The sequence below is a fragment of the Amia ocellicauda genome, chromosome 12 (genome assembly GCF_036373705.1).
Source record: "Amia ocellicauda isolate fAmiCal2 chromosome 12, fAmiCal2.hap1, whole genome shotgun sequence".
In the NCBI taxonomy this organism is placed as follows: Eukaryota; Metazoa; Chordata; class Actinopteri; order Amiiformes; family Amiidae; genus Amia; species Amia ocellicauda.
This window is the reverse complement of record NC_089861.1, coordinates 23,730,717-23,750,739: the sequence shown is the minus strand read 5'-3', so window position 1 is coordinate 23,750,739 and position 20,023 is coordinate 23,730,717. Positions and strand designations below refer to the sequence as shown.

The 20,023-nt window shown below is 43.4% G+C and overlaps 1 protein-coding gene across 1 annotated transcript; it reads left to right on the top strand.

The window, feature by feature from the left end:
* Positions 1 to 5,092: 5,092 nt before the first annotated feature.
* msrb2 (methionine sulfoxide reductase B2) lies at positions 5,093 to 12,024 on the top strand. The gene is made up of 5 exons (XM_066718814.1): positions 5,093 to 5,505; positions 7,391 to 7,497; positions 7,616 to 7,692; positions 10,219 to 10,366; positions 10,793 to 12,024. The coding sequence occupies exons 1-5, from the start codon at positions 5,394 to 5,396 to the stop codon at positions 10,895 to 10,897; spliced, it is 549 nt and encodes a 182-aa protein (XP_066574911.1). The 5' UTR covers positions 5,093 to 5,393; the 3' UTR covers positions 10,898 to 12,024.
* The last annotated feature ends 7,999 nt before the right edge of the window (positions 12,025 to 20,023 follow it).

Here is a 20,023-nt window from a genome sequence, read left to right as displayed (position 1 = left end):
GGAAGCTGTAGGCATTCAGGATAATGTAAGTAGATGGATTATGAACTGGTTGATGTATAGGAAACAGAGGGTGTCGATTAGAGGAGTCGCTTCTAACTGGAGTGAGGTTGTTAGTGGAGTTCCACAGGGATCAGTACTAGGGCCTTTGCTTTTTCTAATCTATATTAATTATCTGGACTCTGGGACAGCACAGGTTATTCAAAGGGTATTAGATAATATTCAGTGGTGGGCCAACACCTGGCAGATGAAATTCAATGTGGTCAAGTCCAAGGTATTACATGCAGGTAACAAAAATATCCACTATAATTACAATATGGGAGGAACAGAACTAGATGAAGTAACGCATGAGAAAGACCTAGGAGTCTATGTGGACTCCTCACTTTCTCCATCCAAAAGGGTGTTAGGGTATATTGTCAAAAGTGTAGAATTGAGAACAAGGGCAGTGATGTTCAGACTGTACAATGCACTAGTTAGAACTCATCTGGATACCGTGTGCAGTTCTGCGCTCCACACTTCAAGAAAGATATCGCTGCTCTAGAGGCAGTTCAGAGGAGAGCAACCAGACTTATTCCAGGTCTGAAGGGAAAATCCTACTGAGAGACTGAGGACCTGAACCTTTTCACCCTGGAACAGAGGAGACTACATGGGGACTTGATTCAAGTCTTCAAAATCATGAAAGGCATTGACCACATCAAACCAGAGGAGCTTTTCCAGATCAGCAGGGACACACGCACCCGGGGACACAAATGGAAATTGGGCTTCAAGGCATTCAAGACAGAAAACAGGAGACACTTCTTTACACAGAGAGTCGTCACAATCTGGAACAAACTCCCCATCGATGTGGTAGAAGTCGACAATTTGGGAACATTTAAAACTAGACTGGATAGGATCCTTGGATCACTTAGTACTTAATGGAGACCAAATGAGCTCAATGGGTCGAATGGCCTCCTCTCGTTTGTAAATGTTCTTACGTTCTTATGTATGCTAATAGGCCGCTGCCATTGATTGGTGGGGTGGTCACTCTGGAAGGTGCAGTGGGATAGAGTTTAATAAAAGAATGACTTGTTAATTGTTTGTACAAGTGTTGCCTTGCTGTACCCAGTGTACTTAAATTCTTTATTCTTGACTGTGTAACAAATCACATTAAACTTGGATTGTCTTAGTTCCAGTCACCTGTACAGGATTATCCATTCTTACATGTGAAGATAGGGAGTTGTCAATCTCTATGGGTAGTCTGTTCTCTACACCCCATTTAATTCAATTACTTTTGAATATCAATGTTCGCAGTTACAGAAAGAAACACACATACACACAATGGATGACTGAAATGTGCTTTCTTCAAAACATATCTTTTTATAAAGTAATTATGTTGCACAATGGCTAAAATATATTTTTTAAACACAGGAACTTGAACACAGGCACAGAAATGTTGAACAGCTAACAGAATGTTGGAGGACATTGTGTATAACGTCTCTGCCTCATTGACTGGCAAAACTCCTTTCTCTTTGGTGGTCCAGTCTCTACTCTGCATGCAGTGGAATTTGAATTTATCCATGCCCTTCACATAGTGTAGTTGGTTTTCCTTAAGCCGTGCATACACTCTAAGAAGTAAAGGTTCTGATAAGAAGCTTTTAGGGTTCCTGGGGTTGATACTGTGGAGGAACCCTAAGGTTCTTAGAACCTTTTACCAAGGTTCCTCGCAAACAAGGATCTTTAAAGGACCTTAAATGTATCTTAAATCAACTGCGATCATGATGAAAAAGGATTCTTAAAGGATCATTTGTGTTTACAAAGTACCTCACGGTTTTTAAACAAACTCTTTAATGAGAATAAACCCATGAAGAACCCAAAGGTTCTAAAGAACCTTCATTTTATGGAGTGTATAATCCACTAATTTGAATATCGCTTAAAACGCTCATCGTGGCTTACTGTACTTACAACATAGCCGTTTACATCCAAACTATAAATTACAAGATTACCATTATTGAAGCTGTTACACAAAAGATTAGAGTTCTGATATTGGATATTGTGAAAAGGATATTGAAGAAGAGCAGAATGGAATTGTGTTTAAGCGTAAAAAATAAATAAGTGTAGACAATTCAGTTTTGCACGTACAAGTTTCATTTCTGCGCTCGCTAATTTTGACAGTGAATTCACTCCATATGGAAACCCAACGAATTCCAGTTCGTCCTGCTCTAGTGGTCCGAGCACTTCCGTTGTTGGCGATTTGAAATGCAGCGTTTTTGCAGATGTTTCGCTGGTATTAATGCCTGTAGGCCAGTGCTGTGTTATGAGAGGTGCTGTTGTGTTGTCACTTAATGTTGTGGTGTTGTAAGTATTGGATTGTTTTCCCAAATGCAGCGTTTTCAGAAATGTTTAATTTCTGTTAATGTGCACAACAAATTTGAATGTTTGAATTTAACACCATGAGTGTTCAATTGAACACTTTTGAAGTGTTTATATGGGAACCACCACAAAAGTGTTAAAGTTCTAACACTTTCTCTCAGTAAATTTTTAACACTATGAGTGTTCAACATAAACACCACATCAGTGCTAATAGCACTGTGCTCAGTGTTGAAACAACATTTTCCCAACACTAGGTAGAGTCAAAAATGTACTCTGTACCAGTGTAAGACACACTACACAGCAAAATATCATTAGCAAATTAGAAAACACATTGTATTGTAATTTCATTGGTTTTATACTTAACTTTTAAGTAAATAAGTAAATACCCTGACCCAGTAAGACAAGCAAACTGGTCATGCATATACATACTGTTTTATTTGGTTTAGTATTTTACATTTCAAAGTATAAAAAACATAAAAAAAAAATGTAATACTTATGATTAAAAAATTTATTTAAAAAACAATTTCTAAAATCACTTAAAATTGTTAAAATCTTAATGTGATTAAAAAAGAACCAAAATACACGAACTCATATAAACCTGTGCAATAAATCAAATAAACTCGTGATTAAAGGCAATACTGCCAAATAAAACCATTAAACAATATAGTCAAATACATTGAAATTAACTGAAAATGCATCAGATAAATCATAAAACAAATAAAACCATAAAATAAAAAACAAAAACAAAACAGTCTGATGCATTTATAATTAAAACCAAATGGCCAATGTATTTGACAAAAAAAACAGAACAAAACCAACCAAATACCAAAACAAAACAAGTGCCTTTAAAAATCAACTAATTCTTTAAAAACAATTACAATTCGTTTTTCAAAAAAACAATCATTCATTAAAAGGTTAAAAGATCTTGAACTCGAGCTCCAGCAGGGGGAGATGGCCGTCCCATCACGGGATCCTGAGCTCCCCCAGATCTTGTAAGTGCCAGTTCTTAAAGGCTTCCTCCTTGCCCCTCTGACGGACCTCCAGGTTGACGTAATCCCTCACTAGTACCATGCATATACAGGTCATGCGCACAAGCACTACCACAAGCAGAGAAATAAAATAATGTGGTAGGTGTTGGCTCAAAGACATGACTTCCAGTTAGGGTAAGAAAACACAAATATAAATATATTGGTGGGTAAATACACATTTTATATTCAAACAATAAATGCTTTACAATAATTAATATTTTTACAATAATGTAGTGCTGACGTAAGAAATAACACAATAAAACATCAATTATTCTGGAAACTACCACAATGCGTTGTGGGAAAGTTTAGTTATTTGGTTTTACACCAGTACAGTGTTAATTCAACACTCTCAGAGTGTTAATTACACCCAAATGAGTGTTGAAACAACACTGATTTTTATCAATACATTTTAACACTGTCATTTTAACACTATAGAATGCAAGTTAACCTAATGCGTTTGGTTTAATTCAGGGGTGCCAGACTCGACGTAGGCTCCACAATAATTAGAACAACAAGAAGCTGGTTTCAGGCTATATATCTTTTTTTATGTTTGCCGATTGTCGATATAACGTATCAGTTGACTGTCTGGGAGCGTTGGGTTCAGCCCGTCTACTGTAACGCTTTCACCTTTGGAAGCGTTTCCTTACCGTAACATTTCTGTTCAATGCGATTTATAACCCGTCTTTCTAGGGCAGATAGATAACAGCGGTAAACGTGGAAGATGTTTTCAATGAGAGATCAGTGTATCCGACTCCTCATTTCCTCTGAAACGCTACTCTCACTTTAATACGTGCCTTTTGTGCATCAGGTCGGGGGCAGTGGGACTCGTTTTGCCAGCACGTTTGTCGTTGTCTCCAATGTCAAAGTACAGTGCAGAATCAACACAACGCTGCTGCCTATTTATTTTGCTACCCCAGCACACGCAGAGTGGCTCAACAGCACGCTGGCAAACACCATTGACTTTCTATTGATGCGTGCCGTCTGCATGCAGCGTTCAAGACCAAAGGGAACCCAGCGTTGGCAGACGAGCCGAGAGAGATTTGATTTAATACTTATTTATTCAAACTTATTTAATTAATCGTATGCATTCCTTCACAATTTGCGTTAATTAGTCAATTCAATTTAGCTTTATTGACGTGACAACAGAATGACTATTTAAGATATATTATGCATGTAAGTCTATATGTTTAACGATGATTATTGTTGTTTTGAATGATTTTTGATTAACTGATTATTGTTTTATGTACTATAGTTGTTTTGTGTATTTCCTGTATCACACATGCTTTGGCCATACTTTGAGAGAGTATTTCAGAGTATTTTTGGCATTTCAAGAGCAACATGAGGAGGGAGATGATCCGGTTAGCCGGTGCGGTTAGTCAAGTGTGCAGGTGGTATCATTATTAATAGTTGTATTTATTTATTAGCAGACGTTCGGGGTGACGTACAGGTTACACGAGCATTACAAAAGTAATACAATTCAATTCAAAATTCGAATTAAGCATGAATATAAAGTAGTTAATATACAATACAAAGCATCCGTCCGAGGTCTAAGAGGTAACAAGTGCGGCCATGCAGTGAAGTCCCAGATAAGAGCTAAAGGGAGGGGGGTAGGCTATACAAGAGAAATCACAGTAAACGACAAGAGATCTAACAGTTTATAAGTAGGCGCATAACGTAACATAGTTAAAGCGCAGCATTGCAGGAGTGCTGGACAGCTCTGGAGAACAAGCTGCTAACTGACATGATGCAGAAGCAGATTGAGCTGAAAGGACAACAGCACACACAGGGAATGCATTAACCCGGTTAGGAGTTTCTTTCTCTCTGGGTATAAGGACGTGTAACTGGACCTTAGCCATGATCCGTGTCGCCGCCGCCGCAATGCTAATGCACCGCGTCACGGGGCGGCGCCGCGGCTCTGCGACCTCAAACTAAACCCGCAGCCGCTGTCACCAGTCCGAGCAGCCGGGTTGACAGCCGGGACCGAGCCGACACAAGTGCAGGCGTTTCAGCACCGACAACATGGCCCGTTTTCTCTCCCGATTGCCGTCTCTTCTGATTAGAGAGGTGACACCCAAAGCAGTGCGGACTAAGAGCTTCAGATCGATCCGCCGTCCCATTTTCACCAATTCTGGTAGGTCTCCTTATTTCTGGAGAAAAACAAACCAAACTCAGCTCGGCTGCGGGTGGCTTAGCTGGGTTTGGTATGAAATGCAGTGAATTCATTGATTCGCATTGTCTGCCCCGACGCTGTGACCGCGGCGCGCCGCAGAACGGGACGCTGGGTGCGCGGCTCGCTGGCTGTGCTGTGTTGGCTTGGCTCGTTTCACTCAGTGGAAATTTCCACTTTTGATTGCACATCTGTGTTTTTTCCGGGGTGCTGCGTTTTCTAAAGATAGAAAAATTCCATGCTTCCTTTTTTTTCCTCCAGTCTGCTTGGGGCAAAGTAACTGAAACGCGCTCCACTATGCAGCCAATTTTTCCTAATTTGTACCGTTCCTGTCATACCGTTACCCACGGTGTTCTAAACACATAATAATAATAATAAAAATAATAATAATAATAATAATAATAATAATTGTTATTTATTATTATTATTATTATTATTATTATTATTATTATTATTATTATCTTGGTTATTCTTAATATTATTATCATTAGCCTATTATTTAATGCATATTGTAAAATTCCTAACAGTCTTAAATCTGCTGACTTAAAAAAAAGTAAAAGATTCCGTTCCTGTTATGTGAACCTCCACTGGCGTCTAACCAGCACGGTCTAACGTTCAGGGCTGTCTATTAAGTCCTTTTCGTTTCTAGGAAGATGTCCTGGGTTCCCAATTAGCCAACCACGTTGACGGTTCACCTGCGTACAAAAGCAGTAACATTACAGTGAAAATCTTTGTTTGGCAAGTTTACGTAAAAATCAGAAAAAACGGAACTATACACTATTTAGCTCCAGAGATGAAGCTATGAAATTTGCACTGTGAAACGAAGAACATATCTACTATAAAATGCACTTAGCCTACATGTCATTTTAGCAGGTTATTGGACAATGTTTGGACAACATGTCTACAAACCTTACTTTTGTTCAGTGATCACTTTATTACCATGTTGCCACGATGTTATTTGTGTAGCAGGGTGGTAATGTGGGCCACGGCAGGTGTTAAAAAAAACAAAAACAAAAAAAAAAAACTCATACACATGTATATACTTTAACGTGTTCTTTCAAGAAATATGTCCATGTCATGCTTTAGGACTATGACAAGTCTTCTGCACAACGTGAATAAGTCTCTCGCAAAATATTAACTAGGTCGTTGCAGAAATGACTCGTTAACACTCGCACCCCGAGATCGTACATTACGTGCAGAAACGAAGCAAGTGCTCTCTGCCACAAGACATGCGCTGCAATTCCACGACACGCCGCACACCCTGCGGTGCATAAGGCGGGGAGCAGCTGGACAGAAAACGTTTAATCATTAATAATGACTTCACTTGATTTATTACTTCCCCAGCTTCCATAAACCCATTCATTACCGATACATGGTTATATACAACGTTCACGAATCAGTTGTGGGACAAAGTTTGGATTTGCTCTGTGTGTATCTTATTATTAGTAGTATTAGTATTAGTATTATTTTCCAGTTTTTAAATCTTGCTCCTATGTACCCAGATCCCAAAAGAAGCTGGGATACTCATTACATTCAGGCTGCTTCATAATACTCTCTTTGGTGGACTGTGTCTACGTTACAACCAGTTGAAAACTCTGCTCCTAGGTTATTAATACATGTTCAAATTCAAGAACTCATAACCCCCAGTGTGTTGTTGTTGTTGTAAGCACCTTTTTCTATGTGGGGTGCTACATTCATTAATATATCCATTGATGCATTGTTTCACTGGACTCCAGGAACAACCTTTTCACTCTCGTGTTTATCTCACATACTTCTATCAAGTGTACCCCACACCCGAGAAACCTACCGACTTCCTGTAATCGGGCCATCGCCATTGTTGTCCTTCTAGCCCTGGGCTCACTCACCAGATATGACGAGACGGCGGTTACGACGGACTGGCAGAAGAAGCTAACCCCGGAGCAGTACGTGGTGACCAGGGAGAAGGGCACCGAGCTGGTGAGTGGGGCAGGCAGCGCAGCCCTCGCTTCTCCGCCTGAAATGTTGAGCCTTGCTGTCCTGCAGAGTAATTACACAACCTCTTTCTGTGTGTCTCTCTGTGTTCAAATCCCTCCAGCCCTTCACTGGCATCTACTTGAACAACACTGAGCCCGGAATGTACCATTGTGTTTGCTGCGACACACCTCTGTTCAGGTAGAGTCCAAGAAAAGCTTCACAGGTCAATGGCGCAGGAGACTCGGACCCCCTGCCAACTCCGTTTATGGGAGGTCATAGTTCGGCCACTATGGTCGGTGTCCGACGAAGGCTACGTCAGGGTCTATCCCCGGCGCTCCAATGCACATCAAGCACAACTGTATTATCATGCATTCATATACACAGTGTATCTTATTCTTCCCCTACCCATGATTGCCAATACATTTTTCATTCTCCGTATTGTGTGATTTGTGAATTTGGTTTCTCTCAAATGCAGTTGTATTACTGACATTTCATCATCTGATTCTGCAATGTTTGGACCACTTCCCCTGTAAAATTTGCTGGCACATCATTTCGTCTTGTGGTCACTTGATTACAGTGTCACACTTTGACCTTCACTTGGTTCTCACAGATGACCCTGATTACCTCACCCTGGATATTCCCTCGAAACTCTCACTTCCTGGAAACTTACAGAACTAATTCCTAACTTATTTATTTTGAAATCGAGGGAACACGTCAAAATATCATAAAACAAACTTTACAGAATGACTACTTTGGGATTGGTCATTGATACCATGTATACATTCCAGAGGAAAAAATATTGACAAATCAAAAAATACAGGGGGAATGAACGTTGACCAAAATAAACAGGACTGCACTTGATTAAGTATTGAAAGGCTGTGAATAAGCCTACGCAATGTGCAGAACACCAGGTTGTGCTCTGGCGGAGACGTTTCTAGATTCTTACAATGGCGTATTCATCGTGACCTAAAGACAACCTCACGTGACACTGCCAGCCATAAACACGTTGACAGGGTATGCCATAGAGACTGAGAAGATCCTGTGAAACACCCTGCTGCAGCATGGGATGGTGGGGTGGCAGGGATGTCAAAAGCCTACAAAGTGGGTCGAGTCCCCTCTGAGGCTTTGAACTGTGCTTGGCATTCCTGCAATGCCAGGGGGTCAGATTGCTTTGCACTAACCAGGCCATGTTTGACTATTGCCGTTGTTCAGTGCAGCTGAGTAGAGATTGTCTGGGTTGAGCACCTCCCTCACTATATTAAAAGGGGGTGTCAATGTATTCTGAGCTTCAGCCTGAGAGTCTAAGACAGGTAAGACAGGGAGAACATACACACTCCACACAGGCAGACAACCAAGGCCAGAATCAAACCCGGGTCACGGAAGCTGTGAGGCAGCCGTGCTAACCACTTTTTTTTTTTTTCCAATTTGAAGGTCACTATTGAATTAAGTATTTTACAGAGTCATGGGACCCGGGGGGCAGCAGGTACCTCTCTTGCCAGAAAAGGCTCTGTGTCTAGCGGTGCTCTCAGTGAACCTGTTATTCACCATGGCGCTGCCTGGTGTGTTTTCACGGGGGGTCATTTGATGGTGTGGCTTTCATTCACTGCAGCCCAGTGGGTAAAAGACCGTGTACTCTTACTGTCATTTCCATTATGAACATATTATGAATATGGAAGCAGGGGGAGATCCAATATTGGGCCAGGGTAGACTTCTATCATGCATAATCCTTTCAGATGATCTAGAAAGCCCAAAGGAAGCATTTAATTTGACCAATGTTTGCTTTCACCCCTTTATTTATGTATTTTTTCTGTCTTTACCTCGAGCAAGCCTTGACTGTGTCTTAAATGAGACGCAGGGCATCAGACCAAAAGTGGGGGAGGGCTGCCTTTCTCACGCAGCAGACGAGTGCAAAGCATTCAGTCGGTAAAACTCAGTCAGTGTCAACTGCAAGCGTGAGGTTCGTCACACAGTGCGAGTTTGTTGCCCCCATCTGGCATGCTGCCCAAACACACTTGTTGACTTGAGAGATAACTGTCACAGTTAAAAAAAGACTGTCTGTTGTGATATTGACCTCTAGTGGCCACAACACACTCTGCAGAGGGAGTATGTTTGTATGTATGTCTCAGATTTGCATTTATGTATGGGTAGACTGAAACACAAGCTGTTAATTACAGCACTTATTCCTTTCAACAACATCCACACTTGACCCTTGGGAAAGTGACCAGCTCTTTCACATCCAGGGGGTCCTGCACTACCTGGCTGACCATATTCAAAGATTATATAACTGTCCCATTCTATGAGGATTGCTAGCAGCCTGGAAGAGAATTGGTTTCTATTTCTATCTCTTAATTCACACCACTCAAACACTCCTCTTTATGAATGGTGACACCAACGTGGTCAGGAAACTCTTTATGTGAGAATTCATTACTCACTGAGTAATTTTAATATCAAGAGTAGTAGAGTAGGATTGTCTAATATCACTAATAATAATAATAATAACAATAATAAAGGTCATTAATCTACTATATCTCCCACAATTTTTTACACATTCATCATAAATATCTGGGGGGTGGGGGAGCTCTTTTCTGTGCTCGACTGTTTGTGTCTTGAAATAATCCAAGGCATGTCTGGAAATGAGAGAGAGTTTTCAATTCAATCTTGGGCTTGGCATTTGTCCCATCATATGACTCCCCTTTCTCTCTCATTCCTGTCTTCCTCACACAGTTCAGAAGCTAAATACAATTCGGGCACCGGGTGGCCCTCGTTCACCCAGCCGCACGGCTCATGCGGCACCGACGAAGAGGGCACCAACATACTGCGGCGCCCTGACAACTCACTGGGCTGCACCGGGACAGAAGTCATCTGCAGGAAGGTAAGCAGTACCCATCCTGGTGCGTAGGTTAGGGTGAGTGTCATTACCATTATCCCATGGTTTTGTGTTCACTTTGTTGCAATGTTGCCAAAATCTTATTTGCTTGGCTGGGACTTATATCTGTTGGTTGGCATTCCAAAGGAAGCTCTAAATCAAACTATCAATTTCAACCCATGAGTGATGTCTTATCTCAGCCTTGGCAGTTGTTCCCTGCTCTTAAACGGGTGCAGATCGTGGGCAAGCGAGTTGGTGACAATAACTGGGGCTGGAGGGACACATCTAGTAAAAGACATGGGGAGTTCCTCCAGGACCAGAACTGGGGAACACAGCTCTACTGCACATAAAAGCTTCGGTTCATTCACAAGGCGAGGGAAGCCCAGGTGCTTTTAAGTAAGTGTGTTTGTTTCTGGTGTGTTTTTCTCTCAGTGCGATGCCCACCTCGGCCATGTGTTCGACGACGGACCACCACCCACAGGCCAACGCTTCTGCATAAACAGCGTGGCTCTGACCTTCAAGCCCAGTCCAAAATAGACCAGACCCCACAAACACCTCCCCTCCATCTTTAACAAGAAACAACCACACCCGCACAGATGTAAACTGAGCATGCTGTCGAGTATTCCAGGGGCCAAAAAACCCCACTGATCAACACCAGCATTTGTTACCTAGCACAACACTGGGGGACTGTGATTTTCATTGGCTGGCTGTGTTCACATGCTAGTGAATACCTCATGACAGTAGAGGTCCTGTCCTGATTTATTTAAGGTAGTCTGGGCTGGTTACAGTCTTGGTTTATGTTCAAATTCAAAACTCGGAACAACCACACGCAGAGTTGCAAAGCAGCAACTGTTGGAAGAATACAGTAACACCCCCAAAACACTCTCAAACTACAGTCCAGCCGTACCACCTTAAGAGAAGCTCTGACACGACCGCTACTGTCATGACTTTTCACATGCATGCCAACGAAGCCCGTCTTGTTTGTTTTTGTATTGTTAAATGTCAGTCCTGTCCTCGACAGAGGTGTGCGATGTCTCCTTGGCTAGACGGTTGACAGCTGTATGTTTACATTGACAAGTCAAGTTTATGTTTTAGGAAAATGTCGCTGTTGACGTTTTTCAAGCTATCGTAGTTTCATGTTTTAGGGAGTCAAATATTTGTTGAAAGCCATGTCTATTGATACACACTGAGTTGTTGTTATGATTTTTGGGGCAGATACTGTGCTTTCTTAACTGTGTTAATCTGTCTGTATTGAACAGCATCTGTCCCACTTCATAGAAGATTGCTGTTGATCTCATTAATATTAAAATACTATTTACATTTTCTTCCTTGCAACAAATACTGGACTTGAATTATTATTGTTGAAACCCATTACTCTGTGTGAAGGGTATGAATAAATTCAAATTCCACTGGATTAGATTAGAGACTGGACCACCAAAGAGAAAGGAGTTGGGCCACAGTCAATGGGGCAGAGACGTTCTGCGCAATGTCCTCCAGGCAGACTGTGCCGCAGCGGCCAGACGAGATGTGGGTGAAGGCCAAACTCTGAAATACAGAATTGTAAATATATAGATGTTATTACAGACTGTGATTTGATGTCACTGTTCAACATTTCTGTGCCTGTGTTCAAGTTCCTGCATTCAATAAACATATTTTAGACATTGTGCAACTTGATTACTTAGATATTTTGTAGAAAGCACACTTCAGTTGTCTATTGTGTGTATGTGTGTTTCTTTCTGTAACTGCAAACATTGATCTTAATAAATAAAATGAGGTGTAGAGAACAGACTGTTCATAGACATTGACAACTTCCTATCTTCATGTGTAAGGCCATGTGTCTAGCAAAGCGTTTTCTACAGCTGAAAATGCCCGGCGCTCGTCTGAAAGCGCCCAGCTGCGAGCGCTTAAGATCGCTCTGGAGGCGCAGCGCTGTTTCAGAGCTGTGATACAGAATATCCGCGGAAGTAATGTGTTGAAGTACCTAATGTCGCAGACAGTTTGTGTTGCTAACAAATACTGAATGTAAAAATGTCGGCACAAGGTAGAGTAATTGCTCTGGCCCTTGCTCTGGATGAAGGGAAGGCTGAAGCACGTAGAGAGAGAGGACAGATGGTTGGTGTGGTATTTGTCCCGCCCCTCCTCCGCTGTGATTGGACGGCTGGGTAAAAAGTGACAGTGACGAGCGCTGCGTTTTACCCAAACTTGAACATTTTTCAACTCTCGGAGACCAGAAAAAAATGCCCAGCGGGGAATAGACGCACAGCGCCGCATCACACTGCTGGCTTTTTAAAAATGTGGCGCTCCCATTGCAACAACTGAAGAAATACGCTGGCCTCAGGAAAAAACACTTTGGTGGACACATGGCCTAAGAATGGATACTCCTGTACAGGTGACTGGAACTAAGACAATCCAAGTTAAATGTGATTTATTACACAGTCAAGAATATAGAGCACAGAATTTAAGTACACTGGGTACAGCAAGGCAACACTTGTACAAACACTTAACAAGTCAGTCTTTTATTAACCCCTGTCCAACTGCACCTTCCAGAGTGACCACCCCTCCAACCAGAGTAGCCAATGGCAGCTGCCTATTAGCATGAAAGGTGACAATGGAGCCTCATCTCATCACCAATCTTTTAGAGAGACTGTCTCCTCAACTATCTTTATCAATGACTAATGTTATGCTAGTGACACAAGACATTCAGAAACCCCCTCAGCCAACTGTGTCCACTTTCTGTGAATCAGCACACCACCCAAGAACATTTAGGGAAACTGGACTTGTCACACACTGGAATTTCACCAGAGTGGAATTTAACTGTTTCAGATCACTAGAAACAATTATTATGAATTATATGAATATGAAGGTTCCTAGAATTCCGCTTGCTGTGGAATAACTGAATTTTCAATTTGCCAGAGAATTTTGTTTTTCTATCTTTAGTTGTTTTTGATTTGTAAAATCGATTAAATGAACTGATTATTGTATTTTGACTGTTTAGCTTCCCACTGAGTGTTATTTCTTCATGGTATACAACATCGTTCTGTTGTGATCAGTGCCTTAATATAAATTAATACATGAATAAACTTGAGGCTGTTTTCTGTGCCCAATGCTAATGCCTAAAATACAAAAATGTGTCTGGAATGCTGCAGTCCTACTTCAATAGCAAATAAAATGTTGACGATGACGATGATAAAAGTAAGGGTAAATTATGCCATTTTCACTTCCAGTTCACTTCACTTCCAGTTCTGTTTGTACATAAGACATTGTGCTTTTTATTCAAAGTACAATAGTGAATACTGTTTTGATAAAATGTTTAAATTTACCTGCCCTTTAAATACCTGCCCATATATATATATATATATATATATATATATATATATGGATACAGGTTAGAGACTTCCTTTAATAATTTTTCACATAACCAATGCTACCTTTTGGGGCACTAGATCAGTGTCAGTAAAGACACCCAATCCTTAGATGGGGGATCTTTGGTGTCAGTGTCCTGAATTTGGTGAAACATCCAACTCTGGGAATGAGGGTGGGACAGCATGTCAGTCACAAGCAGAAGTTACTACTGGCTGGGCCATATATTTGTACAAAGCTGTTTGAGTTTTGGATCCACACCAAGTAAGCCCCCATCTTGTCACTGAATACAATCCTAAGTTTCAATTAAAATTGCACAGCAGATCTGTGGGGGCCCCCAAGAACCCAAAAGCAACAGCTGATAATTTCTGAGAGGTGCAAAAAAGTGCACCAGATTGGTGTATTTAGCTGATAAAAATCTTCATTTTTCCTATATGGGAGAATGCACCCAGACCCGCCTACTTGGGCTGGAACACTGGGCTAACCCCCACTGTCATCAATTCCTACCAACGTCTCTGACATCCACTATGACCTTTGACCTCTTTTTAAGATCAAAGAACTGGCTCATTACTCTTTATAGAGTGCAGCTAAGGTCATACTTACTACTGAACACCCATGTATGATCAAACTGAAAATGCCATGACCTCTGACATCTCTAGGGTCAAATGCAAAACTGGCTCATAAATCCTTACACAGAAAAGCTATCAAGCTGCATTAAAGCTACAATTCCTGTTTACAAATGAACGCACTGCTTGCAATGCTCAGCTACACTTCGATATACAATCGATATAGATGGCGTCCCTAGACACTTCTAAATATAGCTTTAATACTGCATTCACAGCGTAGGACACATTCAACACATTTGAAAAGATGGTATTAATTGGGATCTACATTGTTAGAAGCTGTATTATGGGCTGTTGGCTAATGTGACAACTGCTGGCCAATCATGCAGGGTGGGAGGAGACAAGCAGAGGCAGACAGCGGCTCTCTTTCTGAGATAAGAAGCGTCCTGACTCACATCAGTATTTTTTAGTATTATTCTGAAAAAACGATTTGATTTTACAATTTGAACATTGCTAACCCTAACCCTAACCCTAACCCTAACCCTACACGAAATATTACTTCACAGTATTTGGCTGCAGTACTGTCAAATGACCACCAGACGGCACCACCAGTAAACTCTATAGAGATATAAAGAAACACTAAGCTGTGCTACAGTCCCAGGCAGCTCAGCAATCCCCACATCAGTATTGTGGACTATTATACCGATATTGAACATGCAGTTGATTATATATTTGGTAACGTTGTTTTAATAAAATAATAAAACAATAAACACTGCTTTCACAAATTCCTTTCTTCCAGTCAGTGGCTGCAGTAACAAGCCACAACCACCAGAGCCACGCTACACTGCTATATACTTACGACAGGCGCAGGCTGATCAAATTACATACGTCTTATTCAGTTTTAGGGCACTGGTTCAGTCCTGTAATTCAGGCAGGGATTCCCAAACATCTTCTCCCCAAAAAGAAACGTTGCCAACCAGATTCTGCCTGAGGACCCCCACCTATAAAACATGCTGCAGCTGCCTCATTACACTAGGTTAATAATAGGAGTGAACAGAGAACCTATTAAAATACTATTTTATTGAATTTAGTATTTTTCTTTTCATCAATAAAAACAATTCAATTTTTAATACTTGTGATTAAAATCATTAAAATATCAGTCCTTAAAATCACTTAAAAAATTTTAAAATCTGTGATTTAACAAGGAACAAAACAATTAACTTAAAAAAAACGTGCTCAAATCAACAAAACAAACGTGATAAAAGCAAAAACTGCACACCAACAAAAGGGTCAAATACATTGAAAATAACTGAAAATGCATTGAACAAAATAAAGAAACAATTAAAAAGTAAAAATAAAAAACAAACAAAAAAGGTCTAATGCATTTTAAATTAAACCCAAAACGGTCAATGTATTTGACAACAAAATATAACAAAACTATACCAAAATCCCTAAACAATGTGATTTAAAAACAACTAAATCTTTAAAAACAATTAAGATTCGTTTTTAAAATCTTTTTTAAAAACAATCATCCGTAAAATCTTTAAAAGATCTTGGACTCGGGCTCCAGCAGGGGGAACTGACCGTCCCCGGAGGTGGGTCCCATCATGGGATCCTGAGCTCCCCCAGATCTTGTATACGCCAGTTCTTGTAGGCTTCCTCCTTGCCCCTCTGATGGACCTCCAGATTGACATAGTCTCTTACAAACACCATGCCCCTCCGCGCGATGACGATCGGGTCCAGCTCCTGCTTATTGAACAAACAGATGTTCCGTCCCTCCCACAGTGCCTGCTTCACTGCGCAGACGACACGCCACCAGCACCTCAGGGTAGATGATGAAATTCCCCTGGCCGGACCGTACAGGATCTGCTGGGCGGTCGCCCGCGCAGGAACGGCAAACCTGTGGAGGAACGGAGAAAACAGGAGCCAGACCCTGTGGGCGGAGGGGCACTCACTAAAGATGTGATCCTCCGTCTCCTTCCCCAGGCAACCCTTATAGGGGCAGGTGTCATAAGGAGCTATGCCCCTTCTGTGCATGAACACTCGGGTGGGGAGACACCGACTCACAGCCATCCAGGAGACATCCTTCTGCGTGTTCGTGAGGCAAACGTGCGTAGCGTTAGCCCAGATAAACCGGCAGGTTTCGGGAGGGAAATCTTCTATCCGGCTGGTCTCCTGGGTAGATCTCATCTGACTACAGATGGTCTTGTAATCCCAGGAGGCCAGCACGACTTTATGGAGGCCTACTTCGAGCGCAAAGGCTCGGAGCGCCCTGTAGAACGGCGGGGGATCCCACGAGTGCGGCCTGGTGTTATCCATGGCGCAGAGGCCGAATGGTCTCAGGCTGCTGGCAAAATAAAAGCGGTTCATAAAACTCACTTTCTTGCCAGCAGCCTGGATGTTCTTTACCACATAGGCCAGCCCCTGCGCCTTTATCAGCCGCACAACGTCCGGGACCCCCCTGCCTCCATCCAGGGTACCCTTCACCATCTGTACTCTTTTCAGCCTCTCCATTTTGCTCCCCCAGACAAACCGAAATATAATTCGGGTCACTAGTTTTGCGATGACCTTGTCTGGGGGGAAGATCATTCCTACGTAGAGGAGTATCGGGAAGAGGATGGCCTTTACGACCAGCACCTTACCAGCCATCGTCAAGGTCCTTGTGCTCCAGCCGTGGATCTTCCTTTGGACCTTCGCTATGGCCTCCTCCCAGCTCCGGGTGCCCGTGTTGGTCCCGTCGATCGTGATCCCCAGAACCTTGATAGACGGCTTCACAGGGAACACGGTCGGCGGGCCCCGGCCGACAGGCCATGCCCTGGAGAGGTAGACCTCGCTCTTGGCCTTGTTCACAGCGGCCCCCGTCGCCCTGCAGAAGCCGTCCAGCAGTTCCTCGACCCTGGCCACGGACGGAGCGTCCGTGCAGACCACGGCCACGTCGTCCATATAGGCCAGGGCCTTCAGTTGCTCTCCGCCGGAACCCGGGAGATGGAAACCTGTCGCCCGGACGTCCCGGCGGATCGCCTGCATGAACGGCTCCAAGCAGAGGACGTACAGCAGGGCCGACAGGGGACAACCCTGCCGGACCCCCGACCTGACCGGAAATGGTTCGGTCAGGTGGCGGTTCACAAGGACCCTGCTGCTTAGGCCGCTGTAGATGATCTTGACCCACTTCCTCAGGCCAAGAGCGAGACCCATCCTCTCCATGACAAGCTGCAGGTATTCGTGGCCCACTCTGTCGAAGGCTTTCTCCTGGTCCAAGCTGATTAGGACCAGGGGAAGCCCTCTCTCGTTCGAGTAGGCCACGACATCCCTGAGCAGCATGGCGTTGTCGGCCGCCGATCTCCCCCGGGCACCACAGACCTGGTCGGGACCCACGACTTGAGGGAGTGGCCGCTGCAGCCGGAGCGTCAGTGCTTTGGCCAGTATCTTGTAGTCGGTGCAAAGGAGGCTGACTGGCCGCCAGTTCCTCAGATCTTTTGGGTCTCCCTTCTTGTGAAGAAGGGAGAGGATACTCTTCTTCATCGAAGGGGCCAATCTGCCCTCTCTGTACATCGACCCCAAGACCTGGCCCAGATCTACCTTAAGCACCTCCCAAAAGATCTTATAGAACTCAGCAGGGATCCCGTCGGGACCCGGTGTCCTTCCAGAGTTAAGACTCTTTATCACCTGGGAGAGTTCAGTGGTGGTGATCTCTGGATCCTCCTCCTCCTCCTCGTCCCCCTCATTGCGGGACTCCAACAGGGACAGAAAGTGATGGATCAGATTTTGATCCACCACCTTCTGATCGTACAACTCCCTGTAGAAATCCCGCACCACTGTCTCAACAGCCTCTCTGCCCTCCACCTCTTGCCCCGAGGAGTCGATCATGGAGGACATTGCAGGCCGCCTCTCCTTCGTTTTCTTGAAGAAGAAGCGGCTGCATTTCTCATCGTCCTCCATGATGCGGACCCTGGAAAGGACCTTGATCTTCTCTTGCTCCTCCCGATAGAGGGCGGAGAGACTCAGTTTGACCCGGGCCACCTCCTCAGCTAGGTCGAAGCCTCTGAGCTGTAAAAGACTCAGGCGCTGGAGGCGGGCGTTTAGATGGGAATATCTCGCCCGCCTCTCGCGAGCTTTCCGTTTCCCCAGCTGAGAGAACCTATTAAAACCTCATTCTTTGCTGGCAAGTTCAGATTCACAGAAGAGTTCGACTCACCCCTCATGAGATGGATGGGCCTGAACGTTCATGCACAACTGATCAACACGTGGTTTGAGCCGGCTCAAGGACGATCGCATGTCATGCTCTACATGTAGATGTGCTCCCTGCTTCGTTTGGAGTACTTTCGGTGTACAAAAGCCTGCCTCATATAGGTAGGTTGTGGCAAAGAGCGAGAGGCATCAGATGGCTTTTTCTCCCAGCAGTGGAAATTCATCTCTCACAGATCTCCAAGACTCGGATGGGGGTACGGCAATACACACTCACCTAAAGGATTATTAGGAACACCATACTAATACTGTGTTTGACCCCCTTTCGCCTTCAGAACTGCCTTAATTCTACGTGGCATTGATTCAACAAGGTGCCGAAAGCATTCTTTAGAAATGTTGGCCCATATTGATAGGATAGCATCTTGCAGTTGATGGAGATTGGTGGGATGCACATCCAGGGCACGAAGCTCCCGTTCCACCACATCCCAAAGATGCTCTATTGGGTTGAGATCTGGTGACTGTGGGGGCCAGTTTAGTACAGTGAACTCATTGTCATGTTCAAGAAACCAATTTGAAATGATTCGACCTTTGTGACATGGTGCATTATCCTGCATCAGAGGATGGGTACATGGTGGTCATAAAGGGAAGGACCTTGGCTTTTAAACGATGCCCAATTGGCACTAAGGGTGTGCCAAGAAAACATCCCCCACACCATTACACCACCACCACCAGCCTGCACAGTGGTAACAAGGCATGATGGATCCATGTTCTCATTCTGTTTATGCCAAATTCTCACTCTACCATCTGAATGTCTCAACAGAAATCGAGACTCATCAGACCAGGCAACATTTTTCCAGTCTTCAACTGTCCAATTTTGGTGAGCTTGTGCAAATTGTAGCCTCTTTTTCCTATTTGTAGTGGAGATGAGTGGTACCCGGTGGGGTCTTCTGCTGTTGTAGCCCATCCGCCTCAAGGTTGTACGTGTTGTGGCTTCACAAATGCTTTGCTGCATACCTCGGTTGTAACGAGTGGTTATTTCAGTCAAAGTTGCTCTTCTATCAGCTTGAATCAGTCGGCCCATTCTCCTCTGACCTCTAGCATCAACAAGGCATTTTCGCCCACAGGACTGCCGCATACTGGATGTTTTTCCCTTTTCACACCATTCTTTGTAAACCCTAGAAATGGTTGTGCGTGAAAATCCCAGTAACTGAGCAGATTGTGAAATACTTAGACCGGCCCGTCTGGCACCAACAACCATGCCACGCTCAAAATTGCTTAAATCACCTTTCTTTCCCATTCAGACATTCAGTTTGGAGTTCAGGAGATTGTCTTGACCAGGACCACACCCCCAAATGCATTGAAGCAACTGCCATGTGATTGGTTGGTTAGATAATTGCATTCATGAGAAATTGAACAGGTGTTCCTAATAATCCTTTAGGTGAGTGTATTTCATTTTCAAATCCACCTGGTTAGAGATTTCACTTCATTCCTCTAGTGCCCTCAGGTGCAAATCACCTTTTGTAGATTCAAACGGATTTCTGATCCAATTCACATG